This window comes from Olea europaea, chromosome 11 (genome assembly GCF_002742605.1).
Source record: "Olea europaea var. sylvestris chromosome 11, O_europaea_v1, whole genome shotgun sequence".
NCBI classification, from domain to species: Eukaryota; Viridiplantae; Streptophyta; class Magnoliopsida; order Lamiales; family Oleaceae; genus Olea; species Olea europaea.
In genome coordinates this window covers 4,177,880-4,191,898 of record NC_036247.1, presented here as the reverse complement: position 1 = coordinate 4,191,898, position 14,019 = coordinate 4,177,880, and the positions used below count along the sequence as shown (strand labels likewise).

General features: G+C 34.2%; 1 protein-coding gene across 1 annotated transcript; it reads right to left on the bottom strand.

Annotated features, from left to right (window-relative positions):
• Positions 1 to 1,483: 1,483 nt before the first annotated feature.
• Positions 1,484 to 5,935, bottom strand: LOC111403048 (protein NRT1/ PTR FAMILY 5.1-like). The gene is made up of 4 exons (XM_023031397.1): positions 5,736 to 5,935; positions 5,429 to 5,646; positions 4,192 to 4,748; positions 1,484 to 2,562 (listed from the first exon to the last, which is right to left on the bottom strand). Exons 1-4 carry the CDS (start codon positions 5,836 to 5,838, stop codon positions 1,707 to 1,709), a joined length of 1,734 nt encoding a protein of 577 aa, XP_022887165.1. The 5' UTR covers positions 5,839 to 5,935; the 3' UTR covers positions 1,484 to 1,706.
• Positions 5,936 to 14,019: the final 8,084 nt, after the last annotated feature.

Sequence of the window (14,019 nt, the reverse complement as noted above, 5' to 3'; positions counted from 1 at the left end):
CATATAATACCATCTAGCCCAATTCCCAATTTCATATATAAACCCGTTTGGCTCCCATTTTTTTTCAAATTTTAATGGTTGGAGTATTGTTTTTTGAAAAATGTGTGGTTGAAAAAGAATGAATTTTTATTTATTTATGTGTAATATTATTTTATGGAAGACCGTGTGATTGAAAATAAGAAAGAGGGAAAAAAAAGAATGAGAATAGAGCCAAATGGGGGCAAACAGAGAGAAATTTGGAATGTGGATTAAGTACAAATGGTTCTTTAACTTTTCATATACATGAAGGAATAATGTAATCTGACTCGTTTGACAAGATTTTTGTTTTTGCTTATATTAGAAGAACTTATTAAAAAATTATCTTAAGTCAGTTTTCTTTAAAAAATCTTTTAGTAAAAAGAGAGAGAGAGAGGAAAAAAAAAAAAAACTCTTACAAAATATTATTTAAACATACTTATGTTTGGATTCTATTTTTTGAAAAACCAGTTTTTAATTACACATTCTCCCCGGAAAATAATTTTACACTAAACCAAAAAATTTTCTTATTTTTTAACCACACTTTTTCAAAAATCACTATTCCAAAATATTTTTTTCTTAAAAAATGAGGCTAGACAGCTTCTTAATTTTAAAAACAACTTTTAACCTTTCAAAATCCATGTCAAAGGGTCCCAAACACCCTATAATAAGTTGATGCGATTTGTGATTGTGCACGGAGGCCTTAGCTTAGGGTCTCCATGTGCAAAAATTCCACCAACAAATCTTAAGAGCCTCTTTGAGCCCTAGTTTTTAGATGTATTTTGAAATAGAAGATTGATGAAGAATGTGCAGTCAAAAAATAAGAAAATTTTCGGATTTGTTTGTAATATTATTTTTATTGAAGAGTGTATGATTGAAAAGAGGAAAGAGAAAAATACATTTTGAAAATAATGAAGGTCAAACAAGAGCTAATTCCCAATGCCAATAACTTTCTCCATAGGTGTTGGTTGTTGAGAAGAAATTTATATTTAGCCCCCATTTGACCCTCATTCTTTCCAAATTTTAATGGTTGGAATATATATATATATATATATATATATATATATATATATATATATATTTTAGGTTGAAAAAGAATGAAAAGTTTTCGATTTACGTGTGATGTTATTTTATAGAAGATTATGTGATTGAAAATAAGAGAGAGAAAAAGAATAGGAGCCAAACATTGCCTTATTGTTTACTCTTCCACTAACAAGTCTTAATAAAAGAAGAATATTTGGAATTAAATTATTCTTGACTCGTAGCACCCGGTACAAAAGATGCCGAAATAGTTCGAAAAATATTTTGACCCAATTTAGAGCACTTTGTGAAAGTTTTCCTATAAATTCCGACCAAGAAGAATCGTGACTATCCGCTTTAGGTTAAACTGAAACAAAAATGTTGAAAAGTGTCGTGTAATAATCCATTTATAAAATTCTTAACTTTTTTTCACCGTTCAAGACATGACTTAGACGACTAGAAGTCAACACATTGACAAATTATCATTGTATACAACCCTTTTAAAATTTTACATAATACAACTACATACTAATCTAATTAATATATTCCACGAGAAACCAAATTAACCATTTCAATTGCTACCATGGATGACATTCAAGTTGAAATTAGCATACAACAAAACCCTTTGTTGATGTCACAGACTTCCAGTTTCAAACTTGTAAGGGAGATAATTAGCCTAAGGGTTTGTCCTCCATTTGCACACATTTCTCTTCTGTTTCCATTGCTTCCCTTTTGTAAATATACTTCTTTGATGCCCCAAAAAAGGCTAACAAATTCAGGACAGATAATATCAGAAGGAATCCATAGTAATAATCCAAATGAGAATCATTCACATTTTTCCCGATCCAACTCTTCTTTCCATTCCTCCCTGTAGTTTTATCCACCATGTTCACCAGGAAGCTATTCAAGAAGTTCCCCACACCAATCCCACTTGTAAAAAACGTCGTCCCGAGACTTTGCATGTCTTCTGGAGACTGATCATAGAAGAATTCCAGCATTCCAATAGCATTAAACACATCAGCAATGCCTAACAAAACATACTGAGGAAGTAAATAGAAGATGCTCATGGGGACTATTTCCTCGGACCGTTGGATTTGGTGCACTTTAATAACATCTATGCGCTTCACTTCGACTGCGTACGCAATTGCAATGGCAAATGTTTGTATCACAAACCCGATCCCAAGTCGTTGCAAAAGCGTGATTCCTCGAGGGTTTCCAGTCTTCTTTCGCATGAAAGGCACGAAATAACGATCATACAAGGGAACAGATACGAGCATTGAGAGCGTGACAAAACTCCCAAGTGATGCTGCTGGTATTTGAAAGTTTGGACCAAAATGCCTGTCCAAAGTGACGCCTTGTTTAACAAAGAGAGTGTAGATTTGTGCCCAAATGGTGCTAGGGATTAGCGTTACGAGCCATATCGTGGTCATTCCTAGAATCAGCTTGGCTTCTTCAACTTGAGTCACAGTGCACAGTCTTGGCTCACTATCTTTTCTTTCTTGCTTAATTGCAGCCTTGTCCAAGAACCTGAGAACAGAATACTAGCTTCAAAAAAATAAAATTGAACAATTTAGTTTAATTAGGGCACCTTCGTGTTGGAGACCTTTCAAGAATAGACGCGAATAACGAAAATTAATAATTATCTTGAGTCGAGATTAATTTTTTGACTGTTTATTGCTCGAATTAAAAGTTATGCTAATCCCCAAATTTTGGGGCAAATTGAAAGAGATATCCTAGTGCAACTTGTTTATCTCTACAACTAACATCTAATAAATTTGAACAAGTCATATTCATGCTATAATGAACAGTTCAATTCTTGCCAAAAGTTCTTAAAGGTTCTCAAATTTGTCACAAGTCATCCAAATATAGTTTGCTTATGTGAGTCAGACTCCATGTAATGCCCATTCTTTGAAAGTCACGTATGGCCCCATTTTCTAATTATTTGTATGGACCATTTCAACTTGTAAGAGCAAAATCTTGGCTTTACGTTTGTTACAACGAACGCTAACTATTGGATTTAGCAAGTTGCACGAAAACAAAAATCTTTTAAAGAAGGAATCAAAACAATATTTTTTGGGACCTCCATAACATAGATACTATCTTGTTCTGAATATCATCACCACAAAATAGGAATAAAAGTATAATTATTGAAGAAAATGTAAATTTAGGTAAAAAAAAAAAAAAAAGTACGAGGTGAGAATATTAAGAAAGATAAGAAAAAGTTAAAAATTAATTTATGTATCGAACAGGCACTAAAAGTTTAAACAGAACGAATTATGCTATTTCTATAGGTTTTTTTTACAGATAGTTTGACAAGTGTTGAGGTGGCATGTTTTTTGGCCCTTGATTTGAAATTTGTTGAGGTGGCATGTTTTTTGGCCCTTGATTTGAATAAATTTCAAATCAAGGGCCAGATGCACCTAGATGTATAAAAATATTTCTGTTCAAGTAACTTAATTGAAACTATTTTCGACCAAAATGTCACAAAGAAAAAGTGGGTTTCTGAGGCTTGTTTTGCTACTTTTGAATCAGACGCTCATATCATATGTATGGCTATGTTTGTCATGTGCAATGTATAGAAATATAACAACATAAATAAATTGGCGACAGCCCATGAAAAATCCCTATGAGTAGTTGGAAGACAGGGACAGTTCACGGATATCCTAAATCTGAGGGTGCACGTGGCAAATATTTATTGAATCATTTGTTTGGAAAAGAGTAAATGAGGGCACCAATGTTGGCATGCTCATAACTTGAGAGCCCCACAACCTGGGGGTTGGGGTGGGGATGGCGAGAGGTGTGTAATGTGGTCCTCTACTAGCCTTATCTTTCATTGTTCAATTTTTAAGGGCATGGAATCTTTCAAGATTTTGGGATTCTTGTCCAATCTTTCATTCATTTGCTGGAACTATGTAAGTTTATTCCTTGTTAAAACTTAAAACGCTTCCAAGGACTTGGGATAAATCTTTTATTTCACAAAATGCAAAATGTTTGAGTTCAAGTCTCACCATCGTCCATTTATAAAAATTATGCATGCATGTGCTAGGCATTTGCTTAAGAATATAGCAGTTGTCCATGTGAAAGACGAGAAGCTTTTATTGTTGTGGTTCAATAGTATTATTAACATATAGCCAAGTCTGGTAAACACTAGATCACCTGAATATTGCAGTGTGGTGGATTCGTCGTTTTCCAGTAGTGATGTAATACTGTTGATCAAACTCGTGAAGTTCCGATGAATGGCTAGGGAGAACAAGCTTCCTATTAGCAAATGCATCGACAAGAACCCGATATAGATCACTGGCGGGGTGTCCTGTCCTTCTTGCTTTGTGCCTATACGTTGGAGTGCCGATGTAGAAAATGACAAGGGATACCATAAGTCCCACTGTTGGGATTCCATATCCCAATCCCCAGCCTAAGTTTTCTTGAATATAAACAAGGCCAAGCGTAGCAAATAATGCACCAGTGAAGGAACTGAACATCCACCAATTGAAGAAAGAGACTTTGAGTTTTTTCTCACGTGGATTGAAATCGTCGAATTGGTCTGCACCAAAGGTGGATATATTCGGTTTTGTTCCGCCTGCGCCTACTGCTATTGTGTAGAGAGATGTGTAGAAAAATGCGATTTGAGAAGGTGTGGCCTTATTGCACACTCCATTTGCACATGTAGGCTTCAAGACTTTAACCGAAACTGCCATCGTCAAAAGCACCATGCCCTGTTGACAAGAAAAAATTCATGTAGTCGTACTAAAATCATAACAAATTACTCGACAATCTGATTTAGTGCAAAAATATAATATGTCGCTTTCAATCAGTCACTCAAATTAGGGATCAACAGTACTATACAAATTTTGTATTTATTTGAAGTAGATGGCCTTTGCAACCTTATAAGGTATATTAATTAATCATACGGAAAACCTAATTACAAATCACTTTTAGGCAAAAAAGCATAGGCCATGAACAGGTCCCACGACCAATAATCCAGCAATCTATTGGCCATTAGGATTAGGTAAGCTCCATTATACACCAAACAAGTGGCATATTATCATTGATGATGCAATTTGAAAGAGTTTTAATAGTCACCTCACTTAGTTTCAAATTTTGTATTTATTTGAAGTAGATGGCCTTTGCAACCTTATAAGGTATATTAATTAATCATACGGAAAACCTAATTACAAATCACTTTTAGGCAAAAAAGCATAGGCCATGAACAGGTCCCACGACCAATAATCCAGCAATCTATTGGCCATTAGGATTAGGTAAGCTCCATTATACACCAAACAAGTGGCATATTATCATTGATGATGCAATTTGAAAGAGTTTTAATAGTCACCTCACTTAGTTTCTTCAATGGAAAATGGAAATAAATAAATACATATATACACATATCACTTACAATGACATAGATTAAAGATGAAGCTGTAAATGTCCAGAAGCGGCCTAAATACGAATCCGCTACATAAGCACCGATTATGGGAGTAATCCAAACTGATCCTGACCAATTATTAACATTTGTAACTGATGAAACTGTGTCTTCATGAAGTTGGGTTGTCAAGTAAACAACTAAATTTGATGCGATTCCATAGAAGGCCATCCTTTCAAATGCTTCATACCCTGCGTATATAACCAAGAAAACAGAATCTGTATCAATTTTTTTCTGGGAAATTACAAATTATGCAAATGATGGGATTGTTAGTGCATACCAACAAGGAAAGCACAAGCCTTCCATTTGCCGGTTTTAGCGGCGAGGACGGGCTGCCCTCGGAGATCGACGGTGCCATCCTGTGTGTAATCTCTAGATTCCATTGAAATAAATGTATTGGTAGGGAGAAAGAAGTTGTACAAAGGACATGAAGATACCTTCTTCGAGACAGAAAAGTAGTTTTGGGGTGGGAAGTTGAGGGCTGCAAACTTATCTATAAGTAGGCAATGCTGCTACTGGTTTACCCGTATAGCCGGTCATCAGTGTGTCACACATTGCTTGCACCTTTTTTTTTAAAAAGTAAAATTTAGTGCAAGAAAATTATATTTATAGTTGACATAAATTTAGTGCGTAACAAATATATTTTAAAAGTTCCTTGCTATCGAATGTGTGTATGCAAGATGTAAAAACAAAGAATTACTCAACTAATAAAATCAACCCCTATATAAGGTCTCAAGCCTTCTTGATAGTAAAAAATTAAATCAAGAGTTCAATGATAAATAGCCAGAGACATTTTTTTTTTCTTTTGTTCTTTGGCATTTTTATTTTTTTTATTTTTTGTTTATGAGAGAGGAGGGATTTATTTATTTTTATTTATTTATTTATTATTTTTTATTGTTTTGAGATGGAATATGAAACCACAAACCAAAATTGTTGGGTAATGATATAGGCATACAAGCTTTTTCTCCTCTTTTTTTCCCCCCTTTTCTTAAAATTAACTAAACAACAAAAAAAAAATGTTGAAGCAGGCGCCTAATCTCTCCCAGAGAAGGTTGTGTCGGGGTTTTTAGTTAGCCAACTCAATGGATGCTTGAGTCATGTCAGGTCTCTCTAAATGTGGAATGTGGTATAACTTTAAATGTTTGATAAAATTTGGGTGCGATCTCTGAATAAAGATGGAGGAAAATGGAAAAAAGTGATCTTTGGTTTTCAAATTATCAACTTGGCATTGATGTAACACAACAATAGATATATTTTTATTGTTATTATCTTATGAAGTATAAAGGGTAGGCTACCTTTAAGAGCTTCATTCTTGCATCAGATAATTACATACTATTAAGATTATTCAGAATATATATATTGTCACCGTCTTTTATAAAACAAAATACTCACTTATATATTTTTTGATAAAATAAATTAATATTAATTCGGATTACGAGCATTAACACAAATAAAATAAACACATAGTTTTGATTTTAGTAATGAACTTTGAAATAAAATATTGTTTTCTTAGTTTCACAATAAAACCAAAAAATTAACAAAAACAATGCTAGCTATTTTTAGTTGATAATAGTGTCATAATCATTTGCATACGAANTCGTGGCACTTTCCATTCCGATTTCGAGAACTTCCGAGCTTAATTCTTCTTGAAAAGTAAAAAAGAAATGAAAAGAACGAAAAACGGTAGAGATAATGTGTGTATAGTAAATTTATCTTAGTTAAGTACCGTTTACAACATACCGTGTAACACTAATTTAGTGCAAATAACTAGGCTTTCTCACGAAATCACAATTTTCGCTAATTTCTATATAGTATCAGAGCTTTATTCAAACTAGCAAACTAGTTTCGAATCAAACATTAATCCACTCCCACCATGAACAGCCAAACAACCACCACTATCACTGATGCCCTCAACCACCATCACCACGCTTATTCTTCCTCGACGGTTCGTCATCATTCTTATTTCCATCAATGTGGCTGCCCAAACACACCTTAAATTGATTGATAGGAAATATTTCGTTGAACTCACTGCTTTTTATCCTAAAAAATTATTAATAATTTTACACGAACGAACATAGGTATTTGTATACATCTTGGATCATTTTAAAGATAATTTACTTTCAAAGGCATTTGTAACATATTTCTATGAAGTAAAAGCATATCCATATTCTACTTAAGGTTTTTGAACGTGTAACATTGTCTAGACTTGGGATGGCCCAGTCACAATATTTCGATCTATACTTACACTGGAGTCTTGCTGGATTGTAGGTCCCAATTGCCCACCTAGACTATGTCGAGCAGTCAAATTTTCTAAAATAACTTTTGACCAGATCTTCGTATCGAAAAAAGAGTCAAATGGTTTATTGGCTATGTATATCAAGAAAAGAACTAACCCTTAATATACGTGTGCAAGCCGGGCTACTTCAGGGTGCCTGGCATGGACATGCCGTCAAACTACCTCAAAATCAGGCTATGCACATTCGAGTTGCCACCTCGAGCTCTAGTACCACTAGTGCCACCAGCCAATATAGTAACACAAGAACCATCTTCCCAAAATAATTCAGTTTAATTTACTTTCTTACCACCAAGATTCTAGTCCTGTCCATGTGCAAAGCCGTAGAATATTCCAAAGCTGGTGGATATAGGAGAAGAAGAGATGATTGAACAAGACTAAACATGTTAATTCATACAAGTAGATGCTAAAACTGTTGCATGACACTAAGGGCATTGGCATCAGTAACAGCAATTAAAAATCATAGAATAGGGTCCGAAACCAAGGTTTTGTTTAGTGCCCTTTCACAATACCCATGAAAAGAATGTGTGAAAGCCACTTATTTCTGTTTCCATTTGAATGGAAGAAGAAATTCCCTTTTCACAGTAAACACCTACACCAAATACATGAACTTGTGCGGCTCTCTCTGTCTTTCCCCATCAGAATTGTCTATCCTATTTGCTGATTGGTCAAATTGGCCGCAAATGAAGTATAGTTCTCAATTGTTTGGTTCTTCTTCTTTCTCCTTATTGGAGTAAGTTAGCTGTCATTTTGACTTTGGAATGAGGAAGCGGAATTATTCAGAAAGTAAAAATTTTCTTTAATTCAATAAGCAAGATCGTCTAGATGTTCACGTGTATGTTATATAAAAAATAAAGAATTCGAATTTATATCTAAATTCGATGATCAATTCTTGAATAAATTCTGAATCACAAACTTTCAACCTTTTGGATCACAAACTTTCAGCTTTTTAATTCCAAGAACTCAATATTTCAAACCTCCAAGTCTTCTATGGTATTTTCCACAGTCAAGACTACACCGATGCGTGGGCACCTTCTTTTAATTAAATCAAGAAACCAATTTTTGAACTGGAAAATCGAAAAACTAGAAAACCAATTTTTTCTCTCTCTAAAATTTGAATACCATGGAATTATGAATGTTATATATTTCCATTCCATTAGGATGTCTAGGATCCATCTAATCGCTATTTATAGAGATAGAAGAGTTACAATCCTTATACAATTATAATTTCACATTCAAATAGGATATCTAATTAAAATTTGAGTAGGAGTTTTAATTTAAGTCCAATTCCAATTGGTTTACATTTAATTGCATGTGTAGTCCTAGAACTTCAATTACAATTACAATTAAGTTTAAAACTTTTGTAGTAATTACAACCAAGTAAAAAATTTTATTGTAATTATAATTAAGCCCAAAACTATTATAATTACCGTAATTAAGTTTCAATACTTTATGGAGCTACCATAAGGACCTGATCGGACATATATTTTTCAAACTCCTATAACTAGATCATGTTTAGTCGACCCTAGACCACCAAATCTAATTATTAGTCTTTGTTTTTTTCATTAAAAGTAAAAGACTGAACTCTTGGAATATATAAGATCATAGAAGCCAATAAATCTGTAATACTTTCCTCTAACCTGCTGTATATGTATGTTGTCCCCGTCTGAGATCCGATAATTAGGTAGGAGCATAAATGACCGTTTTACCCTTCTAATTATTCTCACTAAATTAAATTTCATTTTCTTCAACAATCCTGTGAATAAATCACAGATGTCGAAATTTAGCTATCACTAAACACTGAGCTCAGATTTTAACCGTTCAACAGAAAATACTCAAGTAGTCACTCTACCCATTTTTCAGGGCGACGATTCTTGACCTGAATTCATGTTCTCTACTCTACTCATTCTCAGGTTCCCAACTCATCGAGATATTTGACCAATGAAATTGATCTCACCCATTGATGAATCAAAGAACCATTAAAATCATGAAAAGATATACATAATCCTGCCTAGGGATTTAGATAAAATACACAGTAGTTTAGTGGAATTTAATTCTCCGCACAATCATACTATAGAATTAAATTCGACATGCGGTCCGTTCAATACACTCCAAATGTACTAGTGTCACCTTTAACTATTTCTATGATAAGGACAAATCACAAACCTGAATAGTGAATGAGTCAACATTACAACCTTCCAATACAAGGTGTCTACCCTTATACATTGGTTACGAACAAATTATTTATGATCAAAATATAAGTTGTGTCACACTATACTTCTCAACGCAAGTACCCAACTTATATTATAAATAAATTTGCATGTTCAATAATAAATAAATAAAAACAAATTTATTTGTAATAAATGATTATTTTATCATAGCAAAATATACTATATGTGTCATGTCTTACAACCTTGTGTCTTGCAGATGTCCCTCGAAAAACATAGCCGATAGGCTCTTAGTAAACGAGTCTACAAGATTATCCTAGTAGCAATCTTACTGACAACCACATTTTCTCTACCATCTCTCTTAAGCGATAATATTTTCCGTTTAATGTGTTTACCCCTCTGATGACTATTGGTTCTTTAACATTTGCCACAATCTCATTGTTATCTCAATATAGTGTAAAGACATGTGCAGATGCAGGCACTACCTCGATGTCCATTAGAATTTCTAGGTCATATAGCCAATTTGGTAGCTTCATAAGTTGCCACATAATTGGCATCAATAGTGGAATCAGCAAAGCATGATTGCTTGATATTTCTCCAAATAATGGCCCCACTATCAGGTGTAAACGATACCGATGTAGACTTGTGACAGTCTTTATCATTCTGGAAGTCCCAATCATTTTAACCTATCGAAATAAGATCTAGCAATGAGCATGTAGTTCTTTGTTCTCCGGAGGTACTAAAAGATATGCTTTATCACCATTCAATGTTTCAATCCTAAGGTTAAATAAATCTCGACTCACCACACCAACAGTATGACAAATGCCAGGTCTATTGTACAGTATAGCATACATGAGATTACCTACTGCCAACACATAAGGTATCCCTCTCACGTACTCAATCTCTCTAGGAGTCTTCGCAGACTGATCCTTAAAGAGTTGGATTCGATGCATGAGGACATAATCGTACATAGCAAATCTGACAAGTATTCTGTCAACATGTAAGACTTGGGGCAAAAGCTATCATCTTGTTCTTTCGATCTCTCAATAGCTGAAACCTAGAACATAGCTAGCTTTACTAAGTCTTTCATATGAAACTGTTGGGCCAACCACGATTTTGTAAACAATAACATACATACATTATTTCCAGTGAGAAGTATATCATCTACATAAGCACTAGGAAAAATACAACTTTGTCTTGTATCTTCTTATAGATACAGGATTCGTCAAAGTTTCGATTAAAATCAAATGTCTTAATCACTTTGTCGAATCTCTATCCAAGATCTCGATTTCTGCTTCAATTCATAAATAGATCGCTGCATCCACATCATTCGTAATCTCCTTATTTGAAGTCAGATCATTTACTTGTACCATGGAGATCACCACATTGGACTCTCCATTCAACAAGTACTTTGAAGGTGAATTGATAATCTTCCGACTTTCTTTAAGGGACGATCGATCTAGGACTATGGCATTATTTGGAACGTAATATTTTTATCAATGCTGCCATTACCATTAAGTGATGCCATTACCTCCTCATTACCTTCAACATTCTATCGATCTATTGGATCAGATGACTACTCATCTTTCCCACTCAAATCACGTTGCCCAGGTTTTTACTTGACGCCATGGGATGTCTGCCCCAAATTGTTTTCAAGGAATTGATGAGATAGAATTGCTCCCACTCATTTCTTCCAACACGACCTTATTCTTGGACTGAAATCATTAATATACTTATCCTCTAGGATGGTTACATTTGTGCTAACAAAAACCTTCCTATCTAGAGGACTATAAAAATTATCCCTTGGTATCTTTTGGATATCCCACAAACAAGCACATCTCTAACCTAGACTCCCACTTTTCTACCTTCTCTTTCAGCACATAAGCTAAATCTCCAAATTTTGGTTGTGATGCAAATAGGACTTGAATCCATTCCAAAATTTCAGGAAAGGCTTGAGAACAGACTTAGAAGGGACTAAGTTAAAAATATATCAAAATGTTTTCAGTGTATATCCCAAAATGAGATAGGTAGAGTAGTGAAACTCTTTTATTGATCTAACCATATCTAACAATGTTGTGTTTCTTCCTTTTGAAAAGTCATCATGCTTATTCAATTAAGAAATAACATCATTTTCTGTTAAGTGTCCCTGAATTCTTCCAAAAGGTATTCACCACCTCGATCAGATCAAAGTATGTTAATATTCTTACCCAAATATTTCTCTACCTCAGTCTTATACTCTCTTGATTTCTCAAAGGTATTTGACTTTCAAGATATTTGGTAAATGTATTTGAATCTATAGTAATCATCTATAAAGAAATACTCATAGTTCCCCTTCTCAAGTATATTCACAGGCCCACACTTATCAGAATGCACCGGTTCCAATACATCTTTGGCTCTATCCTTTTGTCGAAAAGGGATATCTTGGCCATATTACCTTCCAAACAAGAATTCACAAACTGTCAATGGTTCGATCTTAACAGAGTTGAGAAAACCATCTCTAGTTAGTTTATATTCTATTAAGGTTGATTTGTCCAAAAAGCCATAGATATATATCACTAGTATGGTGTGACATTTTACAGTGTACAAGAGTAACCTTTTATTTCATATGTGGGATATTTTAAAATATAAAGACCATTAATCAAATGTCCAGTTCAAATAGGAACTTTATTCATTAAAATGCTAAGCGTATCAAACACTGATTTTATAGAATAACTTTGTCCTATTAAATCGAAAACAACAAACAAATTTATGCTTCATTCGCGGGACATATAATAGTCCTTAAGAATTAAACACGTATCACAATTGAGATAAAATACTCCTATGCTCTTGTGCTAACAATAATTTTAAACAAGCATTCACTGAGCTTCTGCTTTCCTAAAGCACTCGCGTCAACAGGCAAATAAAATTAGTGGTTCCAAAAAACTACAACTCGGAAGTTGTAGTATTAACCACTAAACAATACTTAGTAACTAAAAATCTCACTCGCACTTTGCCTTTTAACTGGTGCATCTGGGCAGTCTTTCTCCAGTGTCCTTTTTGATCGTAATTGGAACACTTGCCTTAAGGCTTTCCATCTACTTTTGATCTTTTGTCATTCTCATGCTTATTGATAGCTCTCTTCCTCTTCTTTCCAAATCTGTCTTTTGGCTTGGAAATAGAGGAGCCACCAAATGATGCATGAACATCCCCATTGAACCATTAAGACCACTTTCCACATTATAACTCTATCATCAACTTAGTCAATGGTACCTTCATCTTGTCTAAGTGATAATCCACAGTAAACTATGAGAAATTATCGAGTAAAGAATTCAATACCATGTCAAAAACTAATTATCCTCGATAGATGTTGCACCTAGACTCTCAGCCATGTTTGAAGTATGTCATCATAGTCAAACTATGAAACTTCATAAGCATTTTGGATTTCATGTGGATGATCTAAAGGTACAAATGAATTCAAGCGAACATTCCTACTTTGATGACCAAACATGCCCTAAAGGGTCTCTTGTATGTAATGGGAGATACTTTGACTTTCAAGTCTTTGTTGTAACACATTTGACATCAAAGTCAAAATGAAAACAACTAGACCTCTTGTCTACAGTCTCCCACTCAACATACCCAGCCTTTTGGACTTGTCACATGGCCTTAGTAGGCCGAATAGGACATCCGTTAAGCACAAAAACAAGTTTTTCCACATTAAGCAATTACGTTTCCAATCCACATAATTTTTCCCGATTAGTTGGCTTTGTCTTAGAATGAGGGAAAAATTGGCCAAGTGATATTTCGCATAAAAATAATCATACATTGTATATTAAAATTGAGCAGCAAATAATAATTTAGCATATGATGCATGAATGCACATGTAGATCCACTTAACTACAATAATGCAACGATGACTTGATCCAACATGTCTTTCTATAGGAAAGGTCAATGTGTACACTGATCAAGCTGAGACCCTCCCACTAAACAAAATATATCTGACAGCAAATGTCTACATTAAGCCTAGCATCGTTTTATTTTATCACCAAGATTATAAACGAGAGCCTCTATAGGAGGTTTGTAGATGATCTCGATTTGAGTGTATAACCTTTGTCTAAACCTCTAGA

Coding starts and splice junctions, on each gene's coding strand:
- LOC111403048 (XM_023031397.1), bottom strand. CDS start 5,838: ATGGAATCTAGAGATTACACACAGGATGGCACCGTCGATCTCCGAGGG. Junction 4,749..5,428: donor CATCTTTAATCTATGTCATT/GTAAGTGATATG, acceptor TCTTGTCAACAG/GGCATGGTGCTTTTGACGAT. Junction 2,563..4,191: donor CACCACACTGCAATATTCAG/GTGATCTAGTGT, acceptor TTCTGTTCTCAG/GTTCTTGGACAAGGCTGCAA.